Source organism: Myotis lucifugus, unplaced genomic scaffold, assembly GCF_000147115.1.
Source record: "Myotis lucifugus unplaced genomic scaffold, Myoluc2.0 scaffold_86, whole genome shotgun sequence".
Lineage (NCBI taxonomy): Eukaryota > Metazoa > Chordata > Mammalia > Chiroptera > Vespertilionidae > Myotis > Myotis lucifugus.
In genome coordinates, this window is record NW_005871134.1 from 1,837,180 (window position 1) to 1,859,404 (window position 22,225).

General features: G+C 47.3%; 1 protein-coding gene and 1 pseudogene across 1 annotated transcript in view; both read right to left on the reverse strand.

The window, feature by feature from the left end:
- Positions 1-183: 183 nt before the first annotated feature.
- Positions 184-14,607, reverse strand: LOC102433981 (annotated as a pseudogene).
- A 2,023-nt stretch (positions 14,608-16,630) lies between these two features.
- Positions 16,631-22,225, reverse strand: part of TENM4 (teneurin transmembrane protein 4) — a 198,082-nt gene continuing 192,487 nt past the window's right edge. The window contains 1 exon segment of the mRNA XM_023755918.1: positions 16,631-21,828. Within this exon segment, the coding sequence (XP_023611686.1) occupies positions 21,070-21,828 (759 nt within the window). The 3' untranslated portion in view covers positions 16,631-21,069.

Sequence of the window (22,225 nt, forward strand, 5' to 3'; positions counted from 1 at the left end):
AAAAAAAAGTGAACACAGAAGTACAAGACAAAGGTGAATGAGACTTCTCTTATATCTTTGCAACACTTAGATGGAAATCAAATTTAAATGCAGTCCACTCTGCTTTTGAAGAGGCTTTGGTTCAGCTCCCAAATCTTGATTGCTTGACGCAGTCTCCTATGAGAATACTCAGAAGGTGTTTTCTTAAACAACAAACCTATTTTTAGTGGAGGAGCTGCTCTTAGTAGCTATGTCTGCATGGGACTGGTAACCAATCACTACCTTTGGAGGAAGTCCTAACCTTTCCTTGTATAGTATGTATACCCTCTCCATATGTGTAACAGCATCTCTGTTTTCACATTCAGTAGTCCATATTGCTATCTTATCACCTTTCGCTCTAACATTAACAACGGCTCCACATACATCAACACTGTAGTCATCAAAAGATTCTCCAATAAGGCATAACAGTATCTCTAGCCAAAAGCAATCGAGTTCACTTCGTCTCTGCTGTTTGTTCAATGTAATTAGCCATCGTCGTCCTCGTTTGCTTTTCTCATCTTCCCACATAGGTTTAATACCATCCTAAAAGAGTGAGTAGTCACAGCCAGGCATTAAATTACTAGATAACTGGATATGGTTGTACAGAGCCCAAAAGTCTTCAACAGTATCAAACTCAGAGATCAGCCGAAGGTTTGCTTGCCACGTTTTGCTTTTATCATTTTTTAAAAACCAGAGTGCCCATCTGTTCTGTAAAGGATGTTTACTATAGTGTTCTGGGTTAGCAACCTCCTGGTTAGATTCTGTTTTCTCTTCTTCTGTAGGTGGGGGATTCGAAGTAGGGGTGGTTTCCGGTCCACAGTTGCCATCTTAGATCGAGGATATTCTTTTATGTAACCATAGCATAATGATAAAATTCAGAAATTTTAAGATGAACTCATACTATTTTATAAGACACAGTCCATTTTTCTGGTTACACAATTTTTCCCAATAATGTCATTTATATCAATTGTCCCCTCGATCCTGAATCCAATCCCAGATTACACATTGCATCTAGTTGTCATGTTCTTTTTTTTCTCAAGTTAGCCAGAGTTTACCTCTGTTGCTTATAACCAAAGAATCTTAATGATACAGTTTCTTCCTGTTGTTTCTAACCAAAGAACCTTTATAATGTAGTAAGTTACATCATTTCACTCTAATCAACTCTTCTAGGTATTAAAATTCCTGTTTTACAGATGAGTATTAGGGGGCTCAGAGAAGTTAAGAAACTTGCTCATGATGACACAGTAAGTTCTAGAGCCAGAATTTAAGTCCAAATATATATATATATTTACTTTCAAGCCTCTGCTTTATTCATTTCAGGACTGGTAGATAGTGGTAACCACAATCCCTGAATTCAAGAATCTTATAGGCTAGTGTGGGTAAGAGATAGATAGCAAATAATTACAATAAATGGCAGTAAATTCCACCATAGAAGTATGTACAAGGTACGGATAGAACATAGTCAATGAACTTATTTCAAATATGGCAAGAAATATGGATAAGGTTTCAGTAGCAATAGAAGAAAATAAAATCAATTTTCTCCCTTGATACAACTGGGTGTTTATAGATTGTCTATTGTCCAAAGTATGATTAATATCAATGCTGATCAGCTCACCTCCAACATATGCTCAGGAAGTTCCCTGTTTAGTTGGCTAACATAGTTAACGTTGACATTTGCTAGTACAATATTACCTTCTGAATGTTAGGGACCCGAGTAGTTCCTACATCATTTCAATTCTCACCTGGCCATTTTGATTAATGTTGACATTACCCAGTTCTGACATTTAGCTGTGACATATTGCAAAGATCCTAATCTGTAAGCTTGCTTAAAAATCTGCTCTGTTTAGATAGTTTTAAAATATTGACATTATATAAGGCGTTCCGAAGGTAAAAGCGTCTGATCCGTTCAAGAAATCTAGAGCCCTTTCCCTTCTCTTTTTGTAACAAGTCAAATGAAAAGTAAGCATCAGGCGGGAAGAAAACCAGAGCTTCGAAATCAGAGCAAATAGCGACTCCCATTTCGTGGCTTCAGTTCAGGACCTGGTGACAGAGAAAACACGCAGAAGTCAGGAGCTCAGATGGCATCCAGGGAACTGAGGCTTGAAAAATGATGAGTATTTTCAAAGTAACAGGAAGGTATTAGCAAATCAATGGACCCTGGTGCTGGGTCAGGAGGTTGAGCATTTGCTGGGGACCCCCAGAAGGACCTGGGCAGTTCATGAAGGTGAGGAAGAACTAGATAAGCATGAATGGATAAGATTATTTAATTTGCATCTAGTAGATATGTTTTCTTTTAATACTCAACTCTCGTGTTAAGTTGTGCATAAGTAACTTGCATAAGTCAGACCTCAAGTAATGTTCAATTGGCAAGCTGAAAGTGGGTAACAAGACTATTTTACATGGAAAGATGTATGTTATTGGTGGTTTGTGGGATGCATTCTCACTTCTCTCAGCCTAAACCAGCGGTTCTCAACCTGTGGGTCGCGACCCCTTTGGGGGTCGAACGACCCTTTCACAGGGGTCGCCTAAGACTGTCGGAAAACACATGTATAATTACATATTGTTTTTGTGATTAATCACTATGCTTTAATTATGTTCAATTTGTAACAATGAAAATACATCCTGCATATCAGATATTTACATTATGATTCATAACAGTAGCAAAATTACAGTTATGAAGTAGCAACAAAAATAATTTTATGGTTGGGGGTTACCACAACATGAGGAACTGTATTAAAGGGTCGTGGCATTAGGAAGGTTGAGAACCACTGGCCTAAACTATCCTAAATAGGGACACCGGGTGACCTGCCACCAGCAGACGAAAGCCCTGGCCCCTGGCGTAGGGTTGACAGACTTATTAAACGCTTACTGAAGAGTTGTTGTGGACCAGACCTTGTCTAAGGTTCCTGATTTGGGCAGGATCACTCCAAATTCAACGCAAAACAATGGGGCACATCTTCCTTTTTAAAGTAACAATGAATCAACTGTGTGGTGATCTAGTACAGTGCCTGACAACTGACTGTGTGAAATTCCTTGCACAGAATAATGATGTTGGTGCAATGATAACAGCAACCACCATCTATTGTGCATGTGGTAGGTGCCAGTTCCTGTGCAAGATAGTCCACACATTTTATATCACTTAAAACTCACTCAGGAAACAAGACTAGAGTGCCCACTATCACCAATTCCACTCAACATAGTTTTAGAAGTCCTAGCCACAGTGATCAAACAATAAAAAAAAAATATAAAAGGTATCTAAAGGAAATAACACACCCATTATTTGCAGATGTCATGATACTGTATATAGAAAATCCTAAAGACTCCACCAAAGAACGATTAGAATAAGTAATTTCAGTAAAGTTGCAGGATACAGAATCAATATACAGAAATCTGTTGCATTTATATACATCAATAATGAATGATCAGGAGAAGAAATTAAGAAAACAACCCCATTTCCAATTATATAAAAAAGTATAAAATAGCCAGGAATAAATTTCACCAAAAAGGTGAAAGACCTGTACTCTGAAACTATAAGACATTGGAAAAAGAAATTGAACAAGATACAAAAGATAGAAGAGTATACTTTGCTCATGGATTGGAAGGATTAGTCTTGTTAGAATGTGCTGACTACCTAAAGTTATATATAGAATACATGTGATCCTAATGTAAATACCAATGGCATTCTTCTCAGAATTAGAACAACGAATCTTAACATGTCTATGGAACTGTCAATCAATCCCAGGTGTTTGACTCTAGAATTCATGTTTCCACCTCAAGACAGAGCATGTTCTTCCTCATTATCTGAGTCGGGTGTGCTTTCTGATTACAGTATCAACTGTGTGTGAACGGGAGCTCTGAAGGGGATACCAGGTGCTGGGCAGTGTGGGTAGGCATGGCCTAGGGAGGCTATAAGGGAAGAGCCCAATTTCAGATCCCAGAGACTCAAATGTGCTACACACAGACTGTCCCTATCACACTCCCATTACACATGCACAGATGAAAGCTGGTTTCTGTGACACTGAGATGCCTCTGGTTTTTCCTAGAATTTTTCTCTCTGAATTGTGTGAAGGTGTGGCTGTCCTACTTCAACAGCAGCCAACACTCACTGAGCGCCCCCTCCAGGTCAGCTCCACAGCTGGCAATGGAGACACTGGCCTCGGTTAATTCTCTCGGGCAAAGTGGTTGAAAGCATGGATGTTAGAGTCAAATTAACTTCAAATCCTGACACAGCTACTTACTAGCCCTGTGATCTTGGACAAGTTACTTAACCTCTCCTGTTCTCCAAATTCTTTAACTGTGAAAAAAAGTGACTTTGAGTCAGAGCAGGATAATGATGGCATACATTTTCAAAAACATTTTAAACAGCGTTACTGAATTGTAATTGACATACTGCACATATTTAAAGTATACGATTTGACAAGTTTTGACATAGCTATACGCCCATAAAACCTTCACCACAGTCAAGAGAGTGAACATGTCCATCATCCCTAAAAGTTTCCTTGTGAACTTTTTATAATCAGTTCCTCTTTTGTATCCTTTATCATCACCACCCCCATCATCCTGTTCACAACCAAATAGCCACTGATTTGAAAAGTGAAGATGTCTTGATAACTGATCCCTTTATCACTCTGTAATATCCCCGTTGGTCCTTGATAATTTTCCTTGCTTTGAAGTCTGTTTTGTCTGAAGGTAACGTAGCTACTCCAGCTTTCCGTTGATGAGTATCAGCATGGTAAGTCTTTTTCCATACCTTTATTTTCAATGTGTCTTTATATTTAAAATGAGTTTCTTGAAGACAACATATACTTGGGGCTTTTTTTTTTAATATACCTTCTGACAGTCTGTCTTTTATTTGATGCATTTGGAACATTAAAATTTAAAGTGATTATTGATATAGCTGGTTTACTATCCATTTTATTTGAACTATTTTCTATTTGTTTCCCTTATTCTTTCTTTGTCTTCCACTCTTATACCATAGCAGTCAATCATTTCACTTAACTTTAAGCTATCATCACTGAATACATTATCGGTATTATTATTTTGAATAAATTGTTATCTGTTAGATCAACTAAGTATAAGAAAAATTTAAAAAATGTTTTACCTTTATTTATTCCTTCTATAATGCTCTTCCTTGCTTTTTGTTGATATGAGTTTCTAACCTATATCATTTCCTTCTCTCTGAAGAACTTTTAACATTTCCTGCACAGAAGATCTACCAGTGACAAACTCTCTCAATTTTTGTTTGAGGAAGTCTTTACTTCTCCTTTCCCTTTGAAAGAGAAATGTTTACTGGATACAGAGTTCTTGATTGGTGCTTTAAAAAATATATATTTTAAACACTTCACTCCACTCTCTTCTTCCTTGCATGGTTTCTGAAGAGATGTCTGATATTATTCTTATCCTTATTCTTCTATAGGTAAATATTCCCCCCTATCCTGTGGTTTACTTCAAGATTTTTCTTTGTCTTTGATTTTTCTGTAGTTTCAATATACCTGTGTGTCATTTAAAAAAAATTTTTTGGAATTTATAAAAAAAAAGCTTGATGTTTTCTGAGCTTCCTAGATCTGCAGTGTGGTGCCTGCCATTCGTTTTGAAAATTTATCAGCCATTTGTTACTTCAAATATTTCTTCTGTTCTTTTTTCCCTGTCTCCTCCTTCTGGCATTCTATTGCACATCACATGTGTTATACCTGTTGTAATTATCCCACAGTTCATGGATATTCCATTCCATTTTTCTCTCCATTCTTTTTTCTTTTGCTTTTCAGTTTGGGAAGTTTCTGTGGACATATCTTCAAAGTAGTTGATTCTTTCCTCAGCTTTGTCCAGTTTGCTGGTGAGTCCTTCAAACATACCTTCATTTCTGTTATTTTTTAAAAATATATTTTATTGATATCAGAGAGGAAAGGAGAGGGAGAGAGAGATAGAAACATCAATAATGAGAAAGAATCATTGATCAGCTGCCTCCTGTACGCCCCCCACTGGGGATCCAGCCCACAACCCAGGCATGTGCCCTTGACCGGAATCGAACCCCAGACCCTTTAGTCCGCAGGCCGATGCTCTATCCACTGAGCCAAACCGGCTAGGGCTGTTATTTTGTTTTTAATTTCTAGAATTTCCTTTTGATTCTTTCTCAGAGTTCCCATTTCTCTGCTTACATTACCCATCTGTTTTACATGTTCACGTTTTCATTAGAGCCCTTAGCATATCAGTCACAGTTATTTTAAATTTCTTATCTGATAGTTTCAAATTTTCTGTCATATCTGAGTCTGGTTCTGAAGCTTGCATTGTCTCTTCAGACTATGTTTGTGCTTTTTAGCAAGGCCTGCATGTGAGAGAGACACACCGATCACTTGCCTCGCGCCCCAATTGGGGCAGGGGTCAAACTCGCAACCAAGGTACATGCCCTTGACCTGCGACTCTTTGGTCAGTGGGCCAATGCTCTAACCGCTGAGATACACCAGCCAGGACAAGGCCCCCTCTTACTGATTAGTTCATTCATTTAACAATGAACTTCCATTTACTAAGAGTTCTCAGTTCTTCACCCAGGCTTGTGTTCCTACCTTTTCCTGTGCGGAATTACCTGTGTCGGTCAAGACTCATCAGCTGTGGCCCTGCAGATTCATGAACAGCCCCCCAAATGCCAGCAGGCTTGGCAGGCAGACATTTATATGGTTTGGGATTTGGGATTTTCCAAACTTGGGATGTTTTCAGCTTTTCTTTCTTCAAGCACATTTCCTGCACTGCACTGCCTCCTCTCTGTCTCCGACTCCAGTGACACAAATGTTAGACCTTCATGTGACCCCACAGATCCTCTCAATCTATCCAGTTGTTCCAATTGGACACTTTTATCAATCAATCTCCAAGGTCCCCTTCATTCCGCCATAGTGAGCTTATCCAGTGAGTTTTTACTGAAACGTGTTGTTCATGTATTTTTTAGTTGTAAAATTTCCCTTTGGTTCTTCCTCATCTCGTTTATTTTTGAGACTTTCTATTTTTCCATTTGCTTCGTGAGTGTTCACCCTTACTCGTGGAGCACTTTTTGTCTAGCTGCTTTAAAGCCTCTGTTAGGTAATTTCAGCAACTGTGTCATCTCAGTATTGGCCAAGTTGAGATATTTCTGGTTCTGCATATGCCAAGTATCCTGAATATTTTGAATATTATGTTATGAGCCTTGTATCTTACTCCAATTCTAGGGAGAGGTAAAAAAAAAAAATTAATTCAAAAGCGAGCATTTGACCGGGTTGGGTTCAGGCCACCAGTTCTGGCCAACCTCCTGTGGCCTGTGGTTTCTGTGTTCACTTTTCAAAGACTTTCCCAGGCTTAGCACAGTTCTGTTCTGCATGTGCGCCACCCAATGGCCAGTCTGGGACCGGGGCCATGGGCTATTTCTCAGTTTAGCTCTCCAGTTCCGGTAGACTGCCAAGAGCTGGCTCTCTGTGTGTGCAGCTTGGAGTGGGCCCAGGGCTTCTCGGATACTTATGGGTCCACTGTCCTAAGCTCCTCCCGCTCCACGGTCCCCCTGGTACTTCCTGGTTCCCTGAGGCTCCCTTTTTGGTTTTCACCCAGAAATCTGAGGCTTTATTTACCCCTCTTCTGACATGCGCTTCTTGCAACTACTGTAACTGTATTTGGGGCCGTGTGGTGGGAGGACAGAGAAAAAAAAGTAGCAGACAATTCATTCACTCACAGTCTTGAGACCATCCCTCCTCCCTTAGAGTCCTGAGTGTCTCGGGGCAGAGCTGCCACTCTCTAGACACCCCTTTCTTACTCCTCGAGCCTGAAACAGAGGCTTTCTACTAGAGTTCTGTCTGTGCTGAAGCCCATGCTGGGGTTTTTGGCTGGCTTGGGTCGAGGCTGGGGGACCCTGTAGGGGTGGGCTGGTGGGAGGGGGAGAAAAGGTAAGCTCCTTGCCAATTCAGAGCCACTCAGAATTCTGGCCTCCCCCTGCCCTGCCCCAAACCTGCCTGCTGCTGTTTCCATCCTAGCTGGAGCCACAACCTGAATATTCTTTTTTAAAGAAGAATTCCACTTAAAGGCATAATAGACTTAGCATTTTTGCACTGTTTTAACATCACTAGAAAGAGGACAACCACGCATTATGTGCATCCTGAGGAGATGCAACAGAAAGTACAAATGAATTAGTCTTGCTTGAGACAATGGAGCCTGAATTTCACTAAGCCTTTAGAGCTACCTGCCGGCTAAGAGTGAATGACACTGCAATGAGCTGTCATCCCAATCCAGGTCGTGAGACCTTCTGTGGTACAAATGACCTGGCATCACCAACAAATAAATGGCACAAAGGAGAAGGTGAAACTATTACAGATGAAGGGGCTTCAGAGACATAAGTAAAAGGGGATAAATCTTAGGAGATTCTGGAGAAGATTCAAGGAGATTATAATGCATGTAGAGTGCTAAGCACAGTGCCTGGAAAAATGGTAAATGAATGCTATTACTGCCACTTGTCACAGGAGACGACAGCCTCTCTCTCAGGGCTGCTCAAGGATCAAAGGATTCATCTACCTTGCCCTCTCCTCCTGCACCTGGGCAGGAAGGCCGGACTCTGGCAGTATCCACTGCAGTGTGTATGGTTGGCCAGTAGATGGCAGCTCTGGCCAGTCTATCTGGAACCCTGGCACCACAAGAGAACTATTTTTGTTTTGCTGGGAGAAGCAGGGTCCTGACTCATCACCAGTGTTCCCCTTCTCTTCCTAGGTAGGAGGCATAAAGCTGAAGGGAGAGAATCAGCAGAGCTTCTTAGATATAATCAGGGTTCTAGTGGCAGTTTTCTCAGGGTTCATTATTTGCTGGGTATTTCGTAGACCCAGTTAGACCACAGTTTGAACACTGTACCTAGACTCTGCTTCTTGTCCCAGTGCCTCCTGCTCCATCCTGAATCACGTGTATGCAGGTCCACCCGGCTTCAGCTTCTCTTCCCTATCACGCTGGGATAATGTACATGTACACACCACCCACACCTGAGATGTCCTTCAGGAAAAGTTTGTCGAGTAAAGAAGTGAACGCATTCTGGACATTCAAGCACATATTGTTCTTTCCCAGCACACTCTAGGTCAGGCTATGTGTATTTTCTTTTTGCCTCTCAAACAGGTGGCCTGGGAAGGGATTACCAGTGCTTGCCCTGGAACTGGATTGCTTAGGTGCAGGTCTGTTTTTCTACTTCTTAGCTGCATGCCCTTCGACACGTGCCTCCGTTTCTGCGACTCCAGAATGAAGATAGCAACAGCAGCTCCCCGGTCCTACTGTAGTGAGGACTAAGTGAGCAGATGCATTTAAACTGCTTAGGAGAGTGCCTGGCACATTGTGCCTATTAGTTGTCATTGGGACCTTGCCTGGCTCGGAGACAGATTTAATGCCCTTGCAGAAATGCATTCAAGGGAGATACCTAAAGAGCCTAGTGTGCCTGTCTGGCACAGGGGATGGCTCTCACGAAACTACAGCCTCCCCTCCGGCTCCTCTTCTTTGCCTCTGCCTTCTGGTTACTGAGGTCATCGTTATTGATTGGAGAGGCCTAAGGTAAGTCTCCAAGCTCATGAGTCATGAGTACTGCTTCGTCCACCTTCTTCCAACCCCAGGCTGAGCAGTGGCCTCTGAAGTCATCACGTGCTGCTAGGGACAGTACATTCAGGATTGAGGGGCCCTCCTCAAAGTGGTGCAAGACTCAGAAGGCACCGAGGAGGGGAGGAAAGGACCTCTGGAACACTGTCCCCTTTCTGATGTGTACGTGGTACTTTGGGGAGCATCTTCCAAGAGTCATTGCTCAACTTTGGGGCTGTTGTTCAGGTCCAAAGGATTCCAGTGTGAACCACACAAGTGCAGGGGCAGGGACGGGGGATTATTATGGTCTTACATGATCTCACCATGTTTTTCTGTATGTTTGTCTGGAGAGATGGGACTTTGTGACAGACTACCACTAGGTGGTGCCATCGAAGTGAAGAAATCTTTAGGGCGAAAGCTCATCGCCTGCCCTGTACAATAGAGTGGAAGGCAGATAAACATGTATCTGGAGAAAATCAAACCGCTCATCTCAAAAAATCTCAGCCATCTGGTAAGATTCTGGGTAGAAATGGAGACGGAGCCAGGAGAATGTACATGGGGCAGGAGCACAGAAACTTAGGGGTGGAGGTGGGGAGTTAAGCCAGGTTGTTCTGTCCTTGCCTACAGGTCTGGTCCTGATTCCTGAGGGCCCCCTCTGCTTTGCCCAGGAGACCTGCCAGGATACCCACAGGAGGTCTCATGCCTTTACCTCACTTCGCCCTCAGCTGCCATACCCTTCTTCATTCCTTTCTCATAAGTCGAGGTGTCATCTCCCTCTGGAAGCCCCCTCATCCAGGTGGAACTGCCTGCAACCTTCTTTGTGCCCCACTGTCCTCACACCTCCTTTCCCAGGTGTCTGCCACCTTAGTGGACTGAGATGTTTACCACCGAGTGGCGATTTCCTGGCTTGGTGTCAGCGGGGTGGGCCGGTGTCAGGTCCCCAAAGATATGTAAGGGATTTATCACCCACAGCACCCTTGGGCTCTCAGGGATCACCCTCTGCCTCAGCACCCTGAGAATGTCCTAGAAATGCTGAAGGTTTCCCACTGGCTAAGCAGTGTGGAGAGCACTGGCTAGATAACTTGCATAGTCCAGGGCACCATGAAAATACAGGACCCCCGGTTAAGAAACAGTTAAGTTTTAAGATGGAGACAGCAGAGCATGAAACCAAGAGTGGGGCCCCTCTGACTCCAGGGCCCTGTGTGACTGCACTGGCTGCACTCCCACCGGGCAGCCCAGAGTGTGGAGTCGAGCAAAGTCTCAGATGGGCCCTGTGCCTGTTGAATAGTCATTAGGTGACCCACTGGCTGCTTGACAAGCGACTGGTCATCATCAGACTTTTCCGTGTATGCAGCCCTTCACATCAGAAATGCCCTTCCTCCCCAATTGTAAGATAGGAGAGAAACAGCCTAGAATTCGGAGTTAGGCACACCTGGATTCAAATTCTGATTCTATTACTTAGCACAAATCATGAACATCTCCAGGCCTCACCTACAAAATGGGAGGTAACAACACCCACCACGAATACTGCTGTAAATTCTAACGAGATTTATGTAGAAAGCACTGGGTCTGGAGCCCATGCCTGCTGTGTCTCCCTGCGCTCTCCCCACTGAGCCACACTGCTTATCTTCAGAAGCATCTGATCAGCAGAGAGCAGGCAGATGTTAGGCCTCATGGTTGGACAGTGCTTGCTCAGTGAGGAGAGTCACCATGTGGTGAGGCCTCAGAGTGCTCCATGGTCTCTGGCAGCATCAACCGAGTCAGGTAAGCAATGAAAGACAAACTAGGGGGGCCCTGGAGAAGCTCTGAGGTCACAGAGTATCCATGGGGGAAATGCATTCATTCATCATCCAACAAATGCATATGAACACTTCCTGTGCCAGGTGCCAGGGATACAGTGGTCAGCAAAAGAGGTGGGGTTCTGCCCTCTGTTCACGTAATGTGTGGGATTATGGTGTTCTGTTCTCCTGGATGCGTCTGTCCCTAGCCAACAGCCAGCCAGAGTTTACTAGGCGCCCACCGTGAGGCAGGAAATGAGACCACAACAGGTGCTGCGAGACTCCACCGCCCCCTCGGATTGAAATGAATGAGAGCTGTGTGCTTTCATGCCCAACAGCCAGCACCTGCGACTCTTTGTAGGTGGGCTGTCCTCAGCTGCTGGACCTCCCTTTGCCAAGAGCACAGAGAGCCCGAAGTCACTGGGAAATGACGTCCGACATCACCAGGGGCAGCCCTTGCCCCACGATGACAGGTGCAGAGGTGTGAATACTTCAGCCCAGCTGGGGACAACTCTCAGGTGTGACTTAGCTGCCTCACTGGACTGAGTCAAGAGTTTACTCTCTTAGGACGTTGCTTCATCTCAAGCTCTTGATGGCCCCCTTTTCTTTCTTGTCCCTCACCTTCCGTTGTCTGCCAGCGTTTCTGGGGCCCACTTCCTAATAACTTACTTCCAGACAAATCCTTTCTTATTCAGGATCTCCTTATGAGGAACTCCCCCACTCAAGATAGAAAGAGAAGAAAAAAGGAGGGAGCGATGGTTCCCCATTTTCATGTTATTTACTATAAACAGTGATGCCATGTGTCAGAAGTTAAGTCATTATGAATAATAAAGTACAGCTTTGCAAAATAATTCCTTTTGTATAAATTAGAGTGCGTTCCAAGTTACCCCTGTAATAGGTTCACTCTCCCTCACTTGCGGGCCAAGATGCTTTTAAGGGGGAAAAAGAGGATGCATTTCGGCTAGCTCGGATTTGCACATACCTACCCCTTGATTATCCCAAACCTAGATATACCCACGGGGTGGCTCCTGCATGTAAATATCAATCGTCATGTGTTTGCTGTGCTCAAAAAGTTGAGCCTTGCTGGATCGGATCCCTGGGAATTTGGGGCTTTATGCCTTCCTAGACCAGGTTCACAGGCGCAGGGCTTGGAGGCCCAGGCTCCCCCCGGCCCACTCAAACAGCACACCTTCCTCCCACTAGGAATGTCTTTCACTCTCATCTAATCCCTTCTCACCAAACCCACCTCTTCCAGGAAATATTCTCAGATTCCTGCCTCTCCCCACCCAGTCCACCCCGAGCCCCCCCTTCCTGGCATTGTGGGAAAGTGATGTTTGTTGGAACCACTTTCTTAGCACATGGCCACTTCCTCCCCCCACCCCGCCAAAGCTGGCTGGAGTCCCTGAATCTTTAGTTGCAATCAGGCTGACCAGGCAGGAGCACATTAGGAGCTGGAGCCAATGCAGGAGTGGGAGCTGGGGCTGGCCTGCTGTTGCAGAATCACGGAAGCAGGGGTGGGGAATGGCCAGCCCGTGGGCTGTAAAAGGCCTACAAAATCATTTGGTCTGGCCCTGCCAAGGCATTAGGGGTGAGTTAATTACATATTTGACCAAATACAGCAGGCTAATTTTTAAGTTGATAATTTTGTGCGGCCTGAGAATGATGTTATAAATATCCAAATGGCCCTTAGAGAAAAAAGGTTCCCCAGCCCTAAAGTATGGATGTGGGGCACCTGCCCAGCCCAGCTGCCGAACCCGGACACCTCCTCTCAGGGTCTGGACCTGATCCTTGGACATGGATGGGGACACTGCAGTGCCTGGGGCACCTGGCTGCCTCTCTGTGCTTCTGCTAGGAAACTGGCAACTCCCTATGCCCTAGATCAGTGATGGCGAACCTATGACACGCGTGTCAGAGGTGACACGCGAACTCATTTTTTTGGTTGATTTTTCTTTGTTAAATGGAATTTAAATATATAAAATAAATATCAAAAATATAAGTCTTTGCTTTACTATGGTTGCAAATATCAAAAAATTTCTATATGTGACACGGCACCAGAGTTAAGTTAGGGTTTTTCAAAATGCTGACACGCCGAGCTCAAAAGGTTCGCCATCACTGCCCTAGATTGAGCTCAGACTTACGGTGCCTCTTGACTCCAGGGACTGGGCCTCTGGCCACCTCTCCCAGGGCAAACCCTGAAAAGTTCCTGCTCTTTCACCGGACTTTGGAGTTCTAGCAAGCTTGGTGGCTAAGGCCTCTGGAGCAGTGACACAGAGCGCATGCTCTTGGTATCTCAGTCTGTTTTCTGAATCTCTCCAGAACCCCCCCCCCGCCCCCCCCCCGCAATTGAGTGGTACTATGTACAAGCAAAGGGTCCTGTGTTACATCTATGGGTTCTGGAAGGCTGCGTAGGTTACAAGTGTGAAGTGCTCATTAAATGTTTGATTAATTGCAATTCCTCCTGTAGGGCTTGGCTATGCTATTCATTGGTTTAATCATCCATTCTTTCCATCTACTTATCCACCCACCCACTCAGTCATATAATAAGTGTCTGTATCTGAAATAATGACTTCATTTCTTCTGTTCTCATCTCACAGACTGGGGAAGAGATTTTCACCCTAAGAACCTAGTCCCGGGAGAGTGGGGTGAGCATATTTTGAAGGCTGCAGAGAGGATGACAAAGAAAAGGCCCACGTGCTCAGCCTAGCAGGTCAGGTGCTTACTTCCCAGTGGGCCGGAGAGGGCTTGCAGATTACAGGGAGGTAGGACACTGCTTCTATTCTGCCTGATACGCTGAGGACTCCACTGCTCCTAAGAACTGATATTTGACCTGGCTTGAGGTGTGTGTGTCCACAAGTAAGCTTTAGATTATTGAAAGATAAGGATGTCTTTGCAAGTCCTATTGCCCTTGAGTTCTTGAAAGGAGACTGGCCTGGGGGCAGTGGCTGAAGCCCATCCTGGGCTATTCCAGACTGATGAATTCAGACCTGAGAAATAAACGCTGATTGCCCGCCCACCCTCCAGTTGGGATGGAGTTTCCCGCATGGTGAGATTTCCAGGGTGAGGTTGGAAGGAGAGACACCCACAGAGAGGCCGGCGTGAGGACTGGGACCAGGTCAGGGTGGGATGAGCCCAAGTGGAAAGCCTGTAAGGTCCAACTCTTAGGTACTCCTCCCCTGGAGAGGCACCTCCCCTCGGGTCTAGATGCTCCTGATGTAGAACAGGCATACCGGTACTCACTTTTAAAGTTGCTTTCCTCCATGTCGTAGTATTCGCCAAGGCTGCCAATGGGTCAGGAGAGCAAGAATCACCCGTGCGACCTTGAGCCCAGGCTGCAGAGGGCAGGGAGGGCCAGGGCACTCTGGGGAAGAGGTGCCTCTGTCCTCCCCTCTTCTTCCCTTCTCAAGGCCGGTGGCAGCTGCAACAGATTTGCCAGGGATGTAGGGGAGGGAGGTGGCTCCATTCAGAGATAGGAGACAACCGCCCCCTTTCTCAAATGCACCAGAGAGAGGGACCCCAAGGCAAAGGGAAGGCTGACCTCAGGTGACCCACAGCCGAGCGCCTGCTTTGGGCTCTGGGTTAGATAGTCATAGCCTTAGGAGCTCACACCCCCAAAAACCCAGCCTTGCAAAGGGCAGGCACGTGGCGGGTGCTCGGCGAGTGCTTCTGAGAGAGGGCCTCCGCTGGGCTCAGAGGCTTGTGTGTAATGACGCACACGTGTGGACGTCGGTGGATACGGTGGGGGCGGGGCGTGCCCGGGCAGCTGACTGTAGTGTAGTGGGGAAGGGCGGGGGCGTGGCAGAGGAGGACCCCCTGCACCAGCTCTGGCTCTACTGGCTGGAAGTGGGAGGTTCTGTTGCCTAAGGGCATCTGAGGTGCCACCCTAAGTAGCTTACTCCATATGCAGTGTCACCTGGAAACACATTGGAAATGCAAATTATGGAGCTCCACTGCAGATCCATTGATTCGCAAACTCTGGGGTTGGCCCCAGCAGTCAGTCTAGATCAGCCTCCAGGTGAGCCTGATGCAGCCCAATTTGGGAACCACGGGTGTGTGGAAAGAGCACCAGGGTTTGGCAGGAAGGTGGTGGACTGGGGAGGGAGGTGTGAGGTAGAAAGTTTACGTGGGTGAAGACCTATGGTGCTCTGAGCAATGTGTGCCGTTACTTACCCTCTCCTTTAAGGTGATCTGAGCAGCAACCGGAGGTTATGTACCATCACACTCTCATTATAGATGGAAGACCCAGCCTTGGGGAGTTAAATGACTTGCTTAAGATCACACAGTGAGTGCTAGAGCCAAGTTCTGCTCCCAAATTGGCTCCAAAAGCAGGTTTTTCCTACCATGGCAAGTGCCTCCTGGCACCACCCAGAGTGCCAGTCTGGCAGCAGTGCCCGGAGAGCTCCAGGCTGCCTGGCACAGAGCTCCCGGCGGTGGAGAGCTCCCAATTGCCTGGTGGAGAGCTCACAGCACCTACACAGAGGGCCTGGTGATGGGCCAGTGCCGAGGCTAAGGCAAGAGCAATGAGCCTTCTGCTCTTACTCCTGTCCTCAATTACTGAATTTTCATAAGGTTTGCCATTCACACCAGGGAGCTGAGCTTAGCACATGTACTTTCCTAAGTGACCAGCTGTCATCCGGGAATTCTAGAACTGAAAGGTTAAATGTGAGGTTAAGTGAGAAAAGCAGAGTGAAAAATGACCTGTATGCTGTGATTACTTTAGATACATATTTTTAGAAAAAGACACATTAAGAACACAGAGGAAAAATAAATAAAAACAGTTGTAAAGGAATTTTCTTCCTTCCCCCCACCCCCAAGTTGTGTTATGTGGCTATAATTTGTACGATGAATGTGCATTCATTTATTTTTAAAAGTGCAACGGTGACACCCCATATAGATGGCTGTGGCATCGTGGACAGCTCTGTGCCCAGGGGCAGACACAGGCTCTCTCTTCAGGGCAGTGTCCGCCTCCCCACCCCCCTTGGAGGCTGTCCCCAAGGCCAGTAAGAACAGTACAGGGATGTGGCCTAGGGGAGCAGTGGGACAGAGCTGACGTCATTTTGACATCCATGACCATCCATGATATCCAGGGTCTCATGTCCTCTGGAAGTGCCTCTCCGTGTCAGTTGTCACCTGGAGGGATTAAGAGGGACTTTGGGGCCGAGGACCAGCGTCCTGCAGGCGACTCTGGGAGGAGCAGCATCTAGAAGGGCCGACTCAGTCTGGACATTGGTGCCCTGAGAGTAGGCAGCCCCTACTCTCTCAACAAAGGCCACCCGACACCTTGAAACACAAAATATTCTTTTATTTGTCAACAAAGGCTACACGGGGTCACTTCTGGTTTTGTATTTTATGCCTCTTTTTTTTTTCTAGAAGGTATCTACATCTGCATTTATGTACAGCCTTGTCGGTATTTACACAGTCAGGAATACAGTGTTAGAAACACAAATGTGTTGAGAAAAAAATTTCTCAAAAATGAGTTCCAGACTTCAGGAAAACTAGTTCCGCATGGTAAGGCCAGAGTCTCCAGTGTTGGTCATCAGAGGCAGCTCGGAGAGTCCTTCTGCCCAGGCTGCGGGTTCAGGAGTCTTCGAGGACAGGCAGGTTCAGAAACATGGGATTCTGGGGCTGGGTGAATCCTGGGCTCGGGGAGCCGCCTGACCTCTGGGACCCAGCTTCTGACAGGCTAGCTGGGCTGCCCAGGAGTTGGTTCTCTGTTGGCAGTTTGCCCTCAGAATCAATCACATTTTCTTGGGGACCCAGAGGTGGCCCAGTAGCATGCTTTTGGCATTCCAGAGGGGGTAAGAAACCCAATGTTGGCCCCACCTAGGCCTCCCCCCGCTCTGATCTTCCACATTCATGATGAAACCTAAGAGCTCACCGCTGTCTGGGGCGGTCAAGTACACAAGGCTGGTTTTTGAGAATGTAAAAAAGGGTAGAGAGGATAAAGTTTCGATCACCTGAGCAATGAGTCTTTAAAATTAGAGTTTGCTGTTTTTTGAAGGTTAAATGAAAGGGCCTTGAACTCCAGAGTTCTTTCTTTGAATCCCCTCCTCTCCAATAAAATAGAGAGGAGTGTATAAACCTAGCGGGGAATTATGGGCATTCGATGGAGTCCTAGTGAGGACCCCAAGGAGAGCCTGGGCTCCTTCTGAGATCCCTTGGGAGGTGGGCTCCCCCTGGGGACCAGGGGTGGTAGCTGCTGTGAGGAATGAAGAAAAGAATTGACTTTGAATATCAGGAGCTCAAACCCCAAAGCTGGGGACCCTGCTGAGGCCTGGCAAGCTCCTTCCTCCTGGGCCCAAGCTCAGCATCGCTGCCCTCACCACGTGGTAACCCCAAACCCAGGCTGCAGGTGCGAAACTGGTTCTAAGATTTCACACTGAGAGCCTCGCCTCTGCATAATGGAAACTCCTGCCCGCTACACAGGTGGCACTTAAAAGTCAGAGCTGAAAAGGTCCTTTCTTTTTTAAAATTAATCTGACTCCTTGTTATGTGTCTATAAAACCACGGCCCAGTTTTCCTCACCTTTGGCTCCCAGCCCCACCCCATCCCGATGATTGACAAGCACACCTCCTGGCCATTCTCAGCCTCGGGTTGGTTTCTCAGGGATTGTTTCAAATCCAGAGCTGTGTCTGGAGCGTGGGTAAAGTGGAAATCGTATCCAATAAAAACAAAGTTGGGGTATCACCGAAGTCCTATTCCAGGTGATGGCAGAGGGCTGGCTGAGGGTGAGGAGCTGGAGGCAGCTGCGAAGGGTAGGGGAGAACTCTTCCAAGGTAAATTTTATTCTGACATCCTGCAGAGTCATGAACGTGGGCCCATGAAGGATGGCTGGTGGCTCCAGGGGATGGACACACTTTGGTTGCGTGGTACTAAAAGGGCAGGTGCCATCAAGGTTGGGATTTGATGCCTGGAGGCCACTAAACAGGCACAGGGACCTCTGGCTTATGCCTTCAGATTCCCTCTTGCTGTGAGGGTGGGGTTGCTGGTCTCAGCAGGAGGACAGACTGAGAGGGGACGCACAGAGTCACCTGCCAGCCCAAAAGGAAACCAACTCCGAACCAGCCAACAAGACCGGGGCCAGAAGCACGTCTCCAATAGCAACAGCACTGAAGTGAACCAGGTGCCTGATGCTGCCTACTCCTCACCTGAGATCCTTTCCCTAAAGCCTGGGGTGCTTCAGCTTCTCCCTGCACAGAAGCTGGGCCGCCTTGGTGGTAGGCAGCCCAGGAAAAATAGAACACCGATCATTTAAAGAAAAGGAATGATTCTGTGTTTTTGATCTCTAAAAGTCCACACTATGACTTTGGTGGGGGTGCTGGTGAGGTCAGTGGTTGGGGAGATGCAGGGAGATGGCTCCCTTGGCCCTCACGCTGTCTCTGGCCTCCAAGTGGACGTCCCCAGCAGGTCTTGACTGATGTCCGGCAGCCAGGATGGAACGGATCAACTGGGCCTATTGAAGGAGAGCTTTGTCCACGGGCCCCTATGGCAAGAGTACGTTTGGAGAGGCAGAAGCCCATTTTGCATAAAAAGCTGTGTTCTGCAGGCCATGCTTTTTTCCATCCCCTCTGAGAAGGCTCCTGCAGGATGGAGCCCACCCCCAGCTCCCGCTCTGTAGAGTGGACCCGAGGAGCTCTGTGTCTGACTTGGGCCACCAGTGGACCAACAGGCCACAGCGCCCTGTCGCAGCGGCATGACTTTTTTTTTGGAAACAGGAAGAGCACTTAGCGAAACACATCCTTTGATCCCAGTGGGATGACATAAGGCGAAACCTCCTATCCCGAGAAGCTGTGCGTGCCTCCCTCTGCCAGGCAGAGCCCGGGCTCCACGCCGCTCCGATTCTCATGCAGTGAGAGACCTTCTTGGTTTCATTAACTTGTGTAATATTCTGAAGACTCTGTGAGTAAGGCCATAAAGGTGCCATGAGCTTATCAGTCCAACAAGGTTGCCACGGAGAATAGCTCAGACTCAGAATTCATTTTCCACACTTAATGTAAATGTAACCCATAACAGTCCCGTTTTCTAAGAAGCCCAGCTCCACAGGAAGCCTGTGGCTTCCCCTCCTGGTCTCCCAGAGCCTCCTGTGAGTGGTGGTAATGATGATGGTAAGTGGGCAGATGAACCAGGACCCAGAAGCTCCCAGCTCTTGCTGCTTACCCTCCCCTCCATGCTTCCTCTGGCCTGGCTGGCTGCTGCCTCTCCCCGGCTGTGCCCTCCAGGTATAGGTTGTACCCACTCCTGACAGGGCTGGAGCCTCCTCCCAATGACCTCAGGCATCGGTATGTCTGCACAGAGACAACCTCCAGGATCCATGGGCACCAGCCTCAGGAATGGCCCCCAAACCTGGCGGGGTTGTGTGACATCACCAGGCCGCCTCAAAGCAGCTCTTTCCCTTCTTCCTTTTCCCTCTTTCTTTGAAGCCATCATTGGGCTCCTCCGGGGTTGGGAGGGGGCTGTTTTAGAGTAACTTCACGGGAAGAGTTTCCCGAATGCCTCTCCTGCTGCATTCTGTTCTGCAGGAGCCCATATGGGGAAGCTGGTTAGAGGGAGGCTTGGCTCGCGCCTTCCTCTCTTTGGCTGACTCTTTCTTAAACATCGTTCCAGAATCAAAGGCCACCAAGCACCTCTCTCCACACTCCAATGTCTCAGTGTTGGCAGCTGAGCAGTGGCGGGAAGGCGCCCAGCGTCGTGGGGAGAGGGCTTCACCTAGAAAGGCATGCTGGTACCCGTGCCATCATTGCCATCTTTTGCCCTGGGTGGCCTTCCCCTCCCTGGACATGGTGCCCACACTGAGGGCTTGCTTTGCAGTGCTGGTTCTCACGTCTGACTTTGGGAGAGAAGAGGAGATCAATAAGGAACATCGTGGGAGGACCAACCAACCACAGTCGTCCTGAAGGAAGAGGCTCTTAGTCCCAGGATGTTATGTCACCAGACTAGGGGAAAGGACCTGGCAGACACTTTCTCCATCCCAGCGTGGGGGTGGCACCAACAACTACACAGGATTTGCAAAAAGGGGCGGGCTTTTCATTTAGCATCAAAATATAAAGCGTGAGCAGGAGTTTGGGGCAGCTTGAAAGAGGTGCTGAATGACATCATGAAACCCCCCCGGAGAAAGACGAAGCCATCTGTGGTTCCCCGGAGGCATGGAACACAGTGAATAAAAAGCCACCACTCATCTGCGGGAGCTTAGCCGGGGATCCTCAGGTCCAGCAGACCCTCCTTCCAGGCCCCCTTAGAAGTTTGGTGCTGGCCTGTTACCTACACCCCTCACTCCTGCCCGACCCCCACTGAGGAAAGGGTTGCACATGAGACAAGTTAGCACAGACATTCGCGTCTCACATCACACTGGGTACCAAGGGACAGACAAGGACACATCCCAGGAGATGCGTCTCAAAGAGAAGAAATGTACCCCAAACAACAAGGAAAAATCCTCAAGGAAAAGGGAACAAAAGACAATAAAGTTTTCATTGTGATCACACTACAGAAAAAAAATACCTTCTGTTCTTTGCAAAAAATGTGTGAAGGCCAATTTTGTGTTTTTCTTTTCTTAAAAAAACGAATGTTGCATGAGTTACAATGCAACCAGTATCTTTTTTTTGTTTGTCTCTTTTCTGCACTTGTTAAAAAAAAGGAATTATTTTTTTTAAAAGTACAACACAGTCAGGTGTGCGGCCACAAAAGAGTAGCTGTCTTTGGCAAGAAGTCCGGGCCGTGGTCCTCTCTGTCACCTGCGGCCCATCTCGCTCTGTCTCATGAAGTGGATGTTGTTGGCGCTGTCTGACAGTTCTGGGTACTGCTCCACGGAGATCACGAAGAAGCCATCGTAGCCTTGAACCCGCCCTGTGTCCAGCACCTGCTGCCTCTCCCCCTCTGTCCAGGCCCGCAGGCCCTCCTCCCCTTCCCGCAGTCGCTGCTGCTCGCGGGCCCACGCCCGGCGCACGGCTCTCTGCCGGGCCAGCTCCAGCACCCGCGCTTTCTCCTCATCCAAGGTCGTCCCATAGCGGGTGTTCAAGCACAGGGCCCCGTACTGGAGCTGAATGTCTGTGTAGCGTCTAGTCCTGCCATTGAGCATCGTGTTGATCTGGGACACGGTGACGTTGACCCCATTCTCCAGGGTTCGCCGCCCCCCGCTGAGGCCCAGGATGGCCAGGTCGCCTTCCGAAGGCCCTGGTTTCACAAAGTAGTGGGTGTCCACCCCGCCGATGGTGAAATGCAGGTCCTCCAGGTAGTGGGCATTGTTCAAGATGGCGGCAACCCTCCGCCCGTCCTCGTTGGCCACACTAATGATGTCTGTGGTCACGCGGCCATCCTTCAATGCAAACTTGACCCCCTTGCCAAAGACTGAGCCACTGGATGCAAACTTCGTTGTCTTTGAGGCCTGCTGGCAGCTGGTGATTGTGGAGCCATAGAGCTGGTCAAAACGTTCGAGGGTGACGAAGGCCTTGAGCTGCTTTTGCACTTCACACTGTACCCCCAGGATAGACTGATGAGGAGATAGAGATATGGGTAGAGAAAAAGAGAGTGAGACAAAGGGATAAAAACCAAAGGCCTGGAGAATCAGTTTACATAACTAAGTCAAATCTATATTTATATAAGATATAGCACACGGCTCTACTCCTGATCACTGGAACATCCAGCCATCCTCTCTCCATCCCTTCACCCATTCAGAAACTGTTCAGGGAGCATCTTCTCTGTGCTGGGTCCTTTCCTGGGCGCCGGAGATACAACAATGAATCCGATGCTACCCTACCCTTGAAAAACTCACCCTTTAATGGGAAAGACAGATATGCCAACAAACGACTGCAGTCAAAAGTGATCCCTGGTGGCCTCAGAGCAGTAATAGCTGTAGCTAACATGTCCTGGTCTTTGAGAGAAATAAT